This window comes from Andrena cerasifolii, chromosome 7 (assembly GCF_050908995.1).
Source record: "Andrena cerasifolii isolate SP2316 chromosome 7, iyAndCera1_principal, whole genome shotgun sequence".
NCBI lineage: Eukaryota > Metazoa > Arthropoda > Insecta > Hymenoptera > Andrenidae > Andrena > Andrena cerasifolii.
Window position 1 is genome coordinate 12,741,128 of NC_135124.1, and position 12,301 is coordinate 12,753,428.

The 12,301-nt window shown below is 48.2% G+C and overlaps 1 protein-coding gene and 1 long non-coding RNA gene across 4 annotated transcripts; one reads left to right on the forward strand and one right to left on the reverse strand.

The window, feature by feature from the left end:
• Window positions 1-4,417: 4,417 nt before the first annotated feature.
• Window positions 4,418-11,714, reverse strand: Plc21c (Phospholipase C at 21C). Of its 3 annotated transcripts, XM_076816214.1 has the most exons (17): window positions 10,509-11,714; window positions 10,256-10,402; window positions 9,416-9,687; window positions 9,244-9,328; window positions 8,748-9,165; window positions 8,540-8,660; window positions 8,257-8,452; window positions 7,856-8,180; window positions 7,589-7,780; window positions 7,303-7,512; window positions 6,903-7,222; window positions 6,500-6,817; window positions 6,375-6,422; window positions 6,096-6,297; window positions 5,802-6,024; window positions 5,213-5,720; window positions 4,418-5,131 (listed from the first exon to the last, which is right to left on the reverse strand). In XM_076816214.1, exons 1-17 carry the CDS (start codon window positions 10,605-10,607, stop codon window positions 5,009-5,011), a joined length of 3,807 nt encoding a protein of 1,268 aa, XP_076672329.1. In that variant the 5' UTR covers window positions 10,608-11,714; the 3' UTR covers window positions 4,418-5,008. The 3 variants fall into 3 exon arrangements, with proteins under 3 accessions (XP_076672329.1, XP_076672330.1, XP_076672331.1); XM_076816215.1 differs by lacking the exon at window positions 6,375-6,422 and having other exon boundaries at window positions 6,090-6,297; XM_076816216.1 differs by lacking the exons at window positions 10,256-10,402; window positions 10,509-11,714 and having other exon boundaries at window positions 6,090-6,297; window positions 9,395-9,449.
• LOC143371272 (uncharacterized) lies at window positions 5,060-9,580 on the forward strand. The gene is made up of 4 exons (XR_013085992.1): window positions 5,060-5,186; window positions 8,148-8,438; window positions 8,556-9,348; window positions 9,426-9,580. It is a non-coding gene; the product is annotated as an uncharacterized LOC143371272 (long non-coding RNA).
• Window positions 11,715-12,301: the final 587 nt, after the last annotated feature.

A 12,301-nucleotide genomic window follows, 5' to 3' on the forward strand; every position in this document is an offset into this window, starting at 1 on the left:
GCCGTTACTCTCACGTGTCTCTCAGAAACCGCGGTGTCGGAGGTCGAGATGGGTTCCTGGTAGCCACTAGCAAGAAGTAACCGCGCTACCGGCCAGCGGATCGCCAACGAAATGGCACTGGCTCGACACCAAGAGAACGATTAATTAAACGGTTATCACGCAGACAGAGAACGTGCTCGATTAGCATTGGGGAATCACATTGAACATCGAAGAGTATTCGAAGCATCGAAGAATTGACAAGCTGGCGATCCTCGACAAAAGAACGGCTCGTGCGCGAACGGCGGAGGGCGGGGGAGAGAAGCGTGTCCCATTCCCGCGGCATGTACGCGTTCCTTGTCGCGCTCGATCGCGGTTCAGAAGAATCATCGGAGTCAGGTACGAAGAATCGTTGTTAGCAGAGGGTGGATCCTTGCCGTGCGGAAGCCAAAAGGATATCTGATCGCGGTGCGAGAGAACGGGCGAGATGATCGAGGTCGCGCGACCGTCCGCATGTCGAGGGTTGCTGGTGCCGCGTACAGAGACCCGGACGCGTTTCGCCGGCGGAATCTCCGCGAGAGAACGGGGGGGAAACGTCCCTTCGGGAACGCGCGAGACTATTTCGAAGAGGAACGTGAGCGACGCCGGACCGCCACGATCGTCGATAGGCCGTTTCAACACTAGCTACAACTTATACGCGATGTACACGTTCTGTACCCGTTGGCGGACGCGCGGCTCGCACCGGCTGCCGCCCAGATCCGATCGGCAGCGTCGCGCTCGGTATGGGAAACGTTCGATTTTGGCAAGCTACGTGCGACGCTGTCGCGATCGAAGGCGGACGTGCGGACCGCGCGTCCACTCGTCTCGCGAATGTACCATGGGTAACAAAGAACCTAGTCCACGCGTTAACTCTATGGACAACGATTATAGTATTACTAGTCCTGCCACCTTTTCCCTACGCTACCGTTAACAACATCAACAGCAACAACACATAATATATCAACATGAATATAATATGTATATATATATATATATATAATATCTGTCCTCGTAGCCTAGTTCTTACGCTCATACGTTAGGTACACGTGTGTAATGTACGTAGCGCAGGCGACAAATACGTTAGAGGGTGGCTTTCAAAGACGCGACCCCGCGTGCCGCCCGCGGTACGTACATTACGGGAATATAGGAAGAGGACGAAATGTCGCTTCGTCCTGAGCGTGAATCGCGCCGCTTTAGTCGCGCGGAGGAAGTGAAATTATAGGAAGGAAATGCATGGCGCTCCCCTGGGCCGAGCTCGACGAAATTTCGCGCGGAGGACTTTCGAGCCTGTCGAGCCGAAGGGAGATGGAAGCGCGGAGCGAACCGAACGCTCTCGGCCGAAACTATAAGCGCCGAACAATCGCGGGGCGATCTCCTCTCCGCTCCAACGAAACAGATCAACGGCTTGGCTAATCGAGGAACAAGCTCTCGCAGTCCGTTTACGCGTGAACGTTTCGGCTGCGAAGCGCGTTGGAAGAATTCACGCCCCGTTTCGTCGTCGATCGCGATGCCAGCGCGGTCTGTCTTCCTTTGGGAGTAGCTTTATCATCCTCTCGCAACGAGACGCGCCGGCACCGAGGACGACGACGACGCGCGTGCAGCGTTTGCGATTAAACGATCGGAGAAACATCGCTACACGCAGGTGTATATGCGTATGTATAGGTCGAGTGACTCTCATAAAACGACCAACGCGAAAAGCTCTGGGACGCTTAAGGCACATCCAGACGCTGATGCCAAGAGTCATGAAACACTGATGCATGCGTTAAGTGTCCCAGAGTTTCTCGTGTGCGCATGATTATTTTTTTATGGGAAAACATCGAAGTCGAATTGAAATCGTTGCGAAGTCGTTCGAGTTTTACAAGCATGCGTGGTATTAATTTCATTGGGGGACTCAAGATGAGCGACGGTAGAAATGAGCGGAGTACTACTGAGTATCCCAGTTTCGCCACGTGTCCCAGAAGCTCGAAGACCACTGTGTCGATCGATTTATAAGAATCACCCTGTATGTATATATAAACTTCCGATAATCTCGTACGACTTAGCATAATGTACTATTGATTTCCCTCGCGTTTGAACGCCAAAGGTAGCCCGGTGCGGCCACCGCTGCTAATTAAATATACCCACTGACGCTTACGTTATATATTCTCATCCTCTATCGTTCACTCACTCGCTCTCACTCGCTCTCTCTCTCTCTCTCTCTCTCTCTTTCTCTCTCTATAGATTATCACTGTTTCATCCCGGTTAAATCGGTTCGCATCGATCGAGTCCACCGCGACGTACGATTAGTTTCTATTCTCTCGTTGGTGGAAGAGAAAAGTAAATGGTAACTCGTGGGGCAAATGTAATCGCGAATAAATCGAGGCGTAAATTAAAGGAAATTGGTAACCGGTCGAGGAATATCGACCCCCGTCCATACGGACGCCTGAAAGCTGCGCTTGAAAGGAGATTTAAGCTCGACTACCTAAACGCTAACTTCCTCCTTCCCGTAATACCAAACTACGATAAACTAACAATGAGATGCATCTCTTATCCGCTGAAATTGTGCAACGAATTGTGCCTCGAAGGTCCCTCGCGATTCTTGCTGCCAGATTGTTTTCTTTGTTTGTATTAATAGCGAATCCTATATAGGAATCATTCGCGTGTCTGTGCTCAAGGAGAACTCGTGTGCTTTGAAGAGAGCTCGCCGCGAGGTCGCCAGAAAGGCATCGAAGAAAAATAATCCTGAGCAAAGTTGTCGAAATAACGAAACGCTCTGAAGGAAACGTTATAATATACTATGTAACACGGAGAACTTCGAACCCCATTTTGTGCAACGAAAGAACCCCAGATCCCAGGAATAAACAGTTAAGCGTGCTCGCGCCAGCGTCTCGTGTATTTTATTATACCGGACACGCGGATCCATGAACATCGTGATATGAAAGACGCCTACCCGTTAAATAAAGAAACCGACGGTGGAAAAAATATCCAACGATTAGACAATAGTTTATCAACGATTCAGGATCGAGTTCAGTCTCCAAATCGAAGGGAATTAATCTGCTTGTATCCCCTCGACGTAACGTAAACAACGACAATATACAGGGCACCTCGATACGCGATAGAACCCTGAAGGGTACGAGTCCTTTAAGAAGAATCGCATTCTTCTTGAAGCAGCCGTGTCCTTTCGGCCTGCACTACGTATCTTGAAACACACTGTATAGTATCAAAGGTACCCTTTTTTTTTTCTTCGCGTTGATAATAATCACGCTCTACTTGCGCATGGCATGTATGTATGTACGTATATTCGTGTGTGCATGCGCACGATATATGCACGCATGTTAGTCTCATTTCTTTTTGCAAAAGCTCGCAATATTCGATACTTCCCGCGTATCTCGGCGATTCTTTACGAAAGAAATAATGAGATAGATCACACGAGAGAAAATTTACAATGCGCAAGTACGTGTTGATTTGTAATCCTAACTCTCTTTTTTTAATAGCTATTAAGAATATATAGATGTATATGTATATATATATTAAGATATATATATATATATATATATAATATGTATGTGTAATATCGAGCTGCTTAAAATATCGTACGATTAGAAACAACAAGGACAATGTTACGAGGTAACATTTTTGATTGTCTTCCTAAAAGAGGCTCACCCCCAAAATCGTATCGCTTCGGCCGCAAAATGGCCGTAGCCAGAAACCACGGTACAAAAACGGCTGGAAACGTTCCCCGTTAATAATTCTTTTGTCCCCCTTAATTGTTCATTTTTTTTTCTTTTTGGTTTGCTTTCTTTATACAATACGATCTCTTTAGCGTGTCTACGGATACAGGCTACTCGAAAAAATGTCTTTGAGTACTTTCAGTCAAAAATATATCAGATCACGCTCGCGCCCATCCGAAACTTGTTTAACACCTCCTCGACTAAACCTGTCCCCTCACCCCATAGGCCAAAGAGATTTCTACCCTCGCCCCCTCCCCCTCCCGCTGAGTTTCCTGAGGTCCGATTATGTAGCGATCGATCGATTCCCGCATCGTTAAGGAATAACCCGAGAGTATCTTGGAACGCGCGACTCGCCATCGACTCGCTAATTAAATAACGCCTTATACATATAATAACAAGATTAAATAGTAGCACTTAGAAAGATATTACTCTCTTATTTAGAATCGTGTACCTGTACCACGCGGTCGTTCTACTCGCGCCTTTCCGAAGTTTCGTTTCGAAAACGGTGAGAACATAACTGAATCTCGACTCAGGCGGCGACGGCCCCGAGTAATGCAACGAGAAAACAGTGCGCTTAATACTGTGCGTAAAAATTAATATCGAATCGAGAAAGAACAGAACACGAGCGACACCACTTCACATCCCCGCGGTGGCGTTTCCACGCGACGCGGTCGAATTACTATTTTCCCCTGTTTTTGAGATCAAAACGATCGATCGGAGGATCGATCGACCCGCGTTTCTCTTCGTCGATCATCCAAGAGTCGAAGGGCATCGAGTAAATAGTGGAAGCCGCCTAGAACGCGATAGACGGCCGGCCTCGTATCTTTCCAACCCACGAGCAAAATACACCATCGAATGCCATATATTCGTACACACATACCTATCGTAGTCGTTTCAGATGAAATTTCCTTGCACGCGAGGCGTTTATCAAATGCTTCGGCGGGCAGAACTCTGCTCCCCTACATCCTCGCGCGCCGTCTCCTTAAATGCTGTACACGGTCGCCGAAAAAGACTTTCACGGAGGTTGGATAAAATTACGTTTAGCAAAACACAGGTAACAGCGTAGATCTCACGAATTCCCTACAATCGTCACACACGCGCCCTCTCTCGTCCCTTCTCCTTCAATCCCATCGAGTAACGTGTGGACCCGTTACTCTCGTCTTCGCGTACCAGCGATACGCACTTCCGGTGATAGAACGGTTCATGGCCACGGAGGACTCGCGAGAATCCTCGGAACCGTGTCAGTTTGAGACTCCGATAAACTAAGTCAATGACCGTTTCAGTCAATACGTGTTCCCGCTGAGCGACTCCGGCATACTGGTACCACCGGACGGCGACAAAGGCAGCTCCCCACTCTCGAACTTACTACAACGACTGCTGTACTCGGCGACGAGGGTTGCCTTAACCTGTAACACGAAACGGGATTGCTTTGATCGCGGCAATAACAATTCGGCCGCCGATGTAAACACAAGCCGACGATCTCGAACCTTAGCCCTTTCCTCCTCTAGCCTGCCGCGAACTTCCTCGTGTTGACGCTCGAGCTCCGTCCTCTTCTTCTCGTAAATATTCGCTAGCCGCGTGCATTCGTTCACTCCTTTCTCCACGGTCGACTTCGCCACCTCTCTTTTCATACGATCCAGCTCTGCTTTATCCTTGTGTACTTTCGCCAACTGTTTTACCTCTCCGTGCCTCGTAGCCTGGAGTTTCCTCATCACGTCCGCGGTCTCCCGTTCCAATAAAACCCGCAGCGTCTTCAGCTGCGTGGACTGTGAATTTTTCATGACCTTTTCCACGGTAACGAATAGGCCCTCGTAATACTTCTCCTGGAGCTCGCGTTCCTGTTGAACGTGAGCCTTGCACACAGCCAATAAACGCTCGCTCTGGCTCCTGGGCAACCCTTTCGGCGCTCCCCCGTTTCCTTCGCGATTCTCCAAATCCGTGCACTCCGACGTCTCCGCCAGGGCCAATGTGCTCAATCCCACCTCGCTCGAGAAGCTGCGTGGAAAGCATACAATATCTACACGATGCCAGCGTGGTCGGGAAATGCCATCTCCCTGATTACGGACGTTCACTTACATGTTTCTGCTCGATAATCGCTTGACAAGCTTGTGGCTCACGTAGAACTTGGATTTGTGCTTCTCACCGTCGAGCGAGCCCTTCTGCGACTGCATCCTCATCTTCTCTTTCTCGTGCTTCTTCCGCAACGACTCGAGCTTCTTCTCGAGCTCCAACTTCTTCTCCCTGACCAGCTTGTTCTCCATCAGTTTCTCCAACGACTCAGCAACTATCTCGTCGCCCGCTATGACAGAAAATGAAACATGTATAATCCCCGTGTTTCATTGAATACGTTACAATCGATCCAACACTCACTGCCGCTAGCGTTCACAGGACTTTTGTTCGTGGACGATTCGACCACCGGGGCAGGGGGGGCCGGCGATTTATCCTCGGTGTCTTGCACGTCGGAAGTGTTGACACCGGCGATGGATGGCCTGCCGTGCACGTTGGTGGATGTTAGAACAAGTGCCGGCAGCTCGCCCACGGACTGTAGCCTCTTTGTCTTAACGGCTTCCTCCTGCAAACCACATAATTACGGATGCATAGCGATAAATTAACTCGCGCCGCTCGACACCGCCCAATCGATCGACTTACAGTCGGCTTCGAGGAACTCGCTGCTTCGCTAATAACTTTCGGCTTATCCTAGAAAATGTTAGTACGCGGCTGTTAGTGGTTTACCGTGTTAGTGAGTGATAGTCTCTCAGCGTTTCAAACCTTACATCAACTTCCTCCGACGGATCCTCCAAACAATCGGTGAGAACGGACAGCTGTTTCTCCCTTTTCTCCACCTCGCTTTGATATTTAATTGGATTCGCCAAGGCCTCAGCCAGCTCGCTCAGTCCATCCGGGACGTAATCCTTCACGATAACATGTAAAAACAAACTGGCCAGCGGCAATGGCTGGCCACATTCTGTTCTAAGGGCCACGTGCCGGTATCCCGGACACAGCCCCACCACTGGCAACACTCTGTGACCGATCAAACGGCCCGATTCCTCGTACGCGGCAATTCTGATCGAAGCAAGTTCTGGCAAGACCACCTAATGGACATGTAATCAACATTTCGTTGTGTTTATGTATTAAGGGGGATACAATTTGGTGGAAGGAATCAGTATCGCTATTTACCTTCTTAAACACAAAGGGCTCCTCGTCGAATACAGGGTTGATACCATTGTTCTGAACGATCTTCGTGCGAAACCGTTTCCTCACCGTGTCCGCTGGCAACCCGAACATGTCCACCTCGATATAAGTGCCCACCCTTTTATCTGTTAGAAACTGAGCCGATATCACGTGTATGTGTACCGTGCCAGCTATGATGCCGTCCACAGTCGACTCCGCGAAAGGATCCAATCGTCGATCCTTTCGTCTCATGAACTCTGGCTTCATAAGGTAGCCGCATCGTTGGTTGTACTCGAAGATGCCCAAATTCAATTGCATCGCGAGATCTGGCGAGGAAGAAGTTCAGACACGTTAACCGTTTACGTAATAGCCTGCGGGCCACATTATATATCAATGGACAGCGTACCAAGCGTCTGATAGTTCAACGCGACCAGCTGGCAACCCGCGTTCCAATATACTTGAGGCATGAAATTGCTGGAGTCGAAACGCGTGCCTGCAGGATACACTCTCGACAGCTGATGCTTATTGTAATTTATGAATTCCAACGGTTTCTCCTTCAGAAGAGTCGTCGCCTGCTTCTCGTCGAACGACGACATCTCGTACATGCGATTTTTCTCTGCAAGAATCGATTGCGGCATATAATGTGTAGAACTACGGGAGGATCTTAATAGCCCGATGCTCTGCGAACGTACTTTCAGCCGATTCGAAGCTGTTAAAATGTACAGGTTGCACGTAATTAACCAGAGCCGAAATCTCTGCCCCGGCCTCCGTTTCTTTGGCGCTAGATGCTACTTTATCAGGTGCAGGCACTTTATCATCCATCCTTAATTTAATATCCTCAACGTTCGATTCGTCCTCCTCCGTACTCGACTCCTCTTCTTCATCTAGAGTAGCAAACGTTTTCAAGTCTCTGGCTTAAGATGCAATTAGAAAAGCGTGGGTACTCGTCGAGCACTAACCATCGTCGTCTTGAGCACTGTCTTTGCTGCCTTGCCTCTGCTGCAACATCGGCGGATGCGGCACATCGCCGTTCCCGATCTGCTGATCACTGCTATTGCCGGCTTCAGCTGGGGGAACAACGTCTGGAAGACCATTGTCCCCTTCAGCAGCTTGATTCGCCACACCGTTCTCCTCGTTCTCTTGAGCCCCTTCCTCAGACTCCGCCGATGGCGTTGGCTGCTTCTTTTTATGCTTCTTGTGGTGATGGTGGTGTTTCTTCTTGTTCTTAATTATGATCTTACGTTTCAACAGATTCGGAGGTGGTAGCTCTTGACCAGGCTCCAGCTAAACAACAGACACGGTTCAAGTTACGGTGCTCCATGGTACGAGCGTCGAGTCGCAGCCACTTTTAAGTTAATACCTTATGAGATTCGATAGGCGAGTCAAGCAACATCTCGCCGAAGAGTTCTCTGCAATACTGGGCTATCTTAGCCTGCTGCCGTGGATTACAATGATTTTCAAAGCTAAGAATGACGGGGTACTCGGATGTTTTGAAAGCACTTTCAGCGATTGCTTCGATTACGTCCCGTGCATAGATTTCAGGTACAAATGTATATCTAGAAGGGAAATTTTCTCGGTACAGTTTTGCGTGTGGAATCGCGCGTACAGCTGGTATAATAGATTTATCGTAAAGCTAATGATACCCATGAACAATGACAGGCTCATCAAATTTTCCGTTCCAAAAGTCCAGTTCAACGCATCGACAACCAGCCAGAAGGCATTGGCGATATATCTCCACGGAACTCTTTCCGGTCAGTTGATGCCCTACGAAATATATCGGGGGCTATACTGAGAACGGCTGCGAGGTGGCTGCGCGATCAACCAGAGTGGAAGATCGAGAAAGCTACAAACCTGTTAAGTATGTGTTGTGACTAGAATTTATAAAGTAATGCGCGAGCGGTTGGTCCATGTCGTCCGACAATTCGAGCTTCGATACAGCAACGATCGGATTATCCTCGCTCATCAAATACCTCAGGAAACCGTCGAAGCTCAGCTGGCCCCGATTCGCATTACTTTTATTTGGTTCATATTGACTGATAATATCCTTTGCCCTCGCCTCGTTCGCATACGGGTACAGGATCTCGTTGAGGCGCGGGTCCCTTTGCGTTTTATTCAAAAAGTCAACGAACTGCGTGACGGACATTAATCTACGTTTGTTATTGCCTACGATGCTTTCGAAAACCTTCTCGACGTCCGTCCGTTGCGTAAGGGACTTATAAAAGTTAAAGAAATCTTCGTATTGAAACTTTTGCAACGGTATTACGTCGGTCTGGAAACGAGAGTAACAACGCTTTGCAATCCTCGGAGATCAGGCTTATATTTAAACGCGTAAGAAGATTAAACTCACTTTCCCAGATGGAAAACCTGAAATATCGAGGGCTTTCTCGACGCGCTTGCGATCCTCTTTATTCTGCGCGAACATTCTTATTATGCTGAAACGACAATACATAAGGTAACACAGCTTTACGTATAATATGCATATTAATCTCAATACACACATATATACAAATTGTGCTCACTTCTTCGCAGGAATCTTTCCCGTTTTATCGGCTGTAAGGGTAAGCTTTGTATGCGCTTTCTGCAAGAACATTGTTGTGCTAGTATTGAGCAGAGTTAAATTATATGCAAGCTGAAAGATTTGTTCTGTCCAGTGTTGTGCGATTTCCGCGCGCGTTGTACAAAAGTTAATAAAATTCATGTTGACAAAATCAGATCCATAACAAATCGTCACTGTCTTTTCCTCTAATGAATCTTGCGAGCCCATTGTCACGAGGGATTTCAATTTAGGATCCTGAAAACCATTCCTATGTTCAAGCGAGTCCATTCGACGCGAACAACTTTCAAGGCTCTACTCAGTGTTCGTGTACATATAATTAGCTTGCACGTATCGCGTTAACAACAATGGCTCGAGTTACAATAAGCTGAAGATGCAAAGCTAGACTGCACCGCGCAAAGCCATTCTATAAACTGCGTATTGATTTATAGGAAAATGAGGCAGATAAGAATCGCTCCGCTTTCTATGCAACTACGATTGTTTCCATTGTGTACAAAGATAGGTGTGACTGAGTAAAAAAGAATTAACCACACTGAGGACATAAACTAGGTAATATTCTATTTATAGATTTGTCAATAATTATCACGTAGCGGTGCTGTACGCACGTTAGCGTCCGCATGGAGGCACGATATAATTATAGAAAGTCGAGACACCTCTGTTTCCGAGCAGTGATACATAGAAGTAGGAAAGCGTCACACGTGACCGACTCTATCCTCGGCTTTTATAGCGACCAGCTTATACACATTCGGCAATAAACGCGACGCAAAGTATCCTAATAATACTTGTGCGAAGCTAGATTCGATACCTTTGGTACTTTAGCATGCTTTCCAGTTCGAGTATCTCTTATTATAGCGATATCCAACATTTCCATTTCATTGTTTTGATCGATCCAGTGCAGATAAAACCCAAACTGATCCACCCTTAACGTTACCGGAGTAGCTATACCAGAGTCCTATGGAAAAATTCATATAAGAACAATCCGCTCGACGGAATCACTCGTTTCCTCCTAAATAAATTATGCCGTAGACTTTCGAGGAAATTTCTCGTATAACCCATACCTCGTCCCACTTGACGAACTTCTCTCCATCCTGTAGCTGCTGAGACACCTCGATGGGTCTGAATTGCAAGACACTACCCATCACCTTATTGCCCGCCATCGTACCCTCCGGATATTGCGAGCAGATTTGGGTAATGGACAACGTCACTCCTTAGCACGAGCACAGCAGTAAAGGGGGAAGCGACGCAAGCTGCTTATGCCAGTGGCAACAATAACAAGCACGAAGACGGTGACCGCAACGACGACGGCTGCAACGAAAATGACGTCGATGACAGCGGCAATAGGGAGCGGGATGTTGACGACGACGTCGACAGCAGCGATGGTGACAGCGACGGCGACGAAGATGATAACACCGGCGGTGAAGATGGTAGGTACAGTGGCAACGACGACGGCGGGAACAGCGAGAGCAGCGGCGACGACGACGACGACGACGGCGACGTCGACGAAAGCCTCATCGAGAACCTCTTAAGCATCAGGCGCACCTGGTGAACCAGCTTACCTCGACAGGTGCTGTTGCCCGATCATCCGCGTTGAAAGACGCGAGCGTGCCTCGACGACGACCTCGTCGTCGTCGCCGTCGTCGCGAAATTCTGGCGGGTACCGTCCCCTTGCGATTACCGACAAGAGGTGCGTGGCGGTTCCGTCGAACATCGACGATGCCAACGTAGCCCCGGCGAGTCTAGCGTTTATCGAGAGGAAAAACAAATGTACCGCGGGATCCCCGAGCCACTGTCAACGTATACCGAGCAGAACGGACGCGGAAGATCGGAACGGCACGGTTTACCGCGTTCCCGTCGGTGCGCGGCAAAAGGAAGTCGCGATTAATATGCACCGCGAAAGTTTTCGTAACTCGTCAGCACTCGCGCACTCACTTCTCGGTCCAGAAAAGCATCCTTCCGCGCGCCGCGCCGTACCGAAGACGATCCGAGGAGATCCGAGCACCGCCACCCGTCACCCGTCATCCGTCACCCGTTACCCGTTACCCTGGTCGCCAGGAGGCGCTCACCACTGTTTCGAAGCCGCCACCGGATTATGCTAGAACGCGTCGCTACACGTGCGCCTCGTCGCGCTCAAATTGATTTTAACGCGAACCCTGATATTCAATCGGTCCCGCCGCTTATCGCTCTTCTATTCTGATCGCCCAGCTCGCCGCGAATATTTTCTTCCCTTTTTTAATTGATCGGCACCGTTGAGCACGGGGAAACCCTTCCTTCTTTAACGAGCGTGTACGCTTTTAACTCACCGATAGATTCCATGTAATAATTATAAGATTCTTACCGATCTCGATGTTCTATGATTAAGGGAAATCGTAAGAGAGGAATGTATATGTAATAAGTAGGAATAATCGATCTCGTAATTGGTGTGTTTACGGAGATACGGGGAGGAGCACGTTTTTTTTGTTCGCCCTGTCCCGCTAACGGAGTAAATCTCGTCACATTGCTTTATTGTCATCCAAGTTTGGTGTTCGCTAAAAATAAATGTACACCCTCCGCGCAGAAAAAACTAATCAGCTGCACCGAGTTCATTAAATCGATCCGATCTTGTTGTCCCGCGACCATTAAGCTCGAGTCAATTTGATTTAACGCTCGATGAGTAAACGACCCATTGAGTATACTTTGCTCTACGCTTCGACGATGTCGCGATAGTTAATACATTATTTAAAGAACGAATATTGGAAAATTCAATCTTTCTTCTTCGGTGTATATTAAACAATTGCTATTATCTTACTTCTTTTCAATTACAATTCCTCGTTTCGTCTATGCGTGTGTAATTACAATTGAATTGTCATAGAAG

Coding starts and splice junctions, on each gene's coding strand:
- Plc21c (XM_076816214.1), bottom strand. CDS start 10,607: ATGGCGGGCAATAAGGTGATGGGTAGTGTCTTGCAATTCAGACCCATC. Junction 9,329..9,415: donor GGAAAGATTCCTGCGAAGAA/GTGAGCACAATT, acceptor TTGTCGTTTCAG/CATAATAAGAATGTTCGCGC. Junction 8,181..8,256: donor CGCCTATCGAATCTCATAAG/GTATTAACTTAA, acceptor TCTGTTGTTTAG/CTGGAGCCTGGTCAAGAGCT.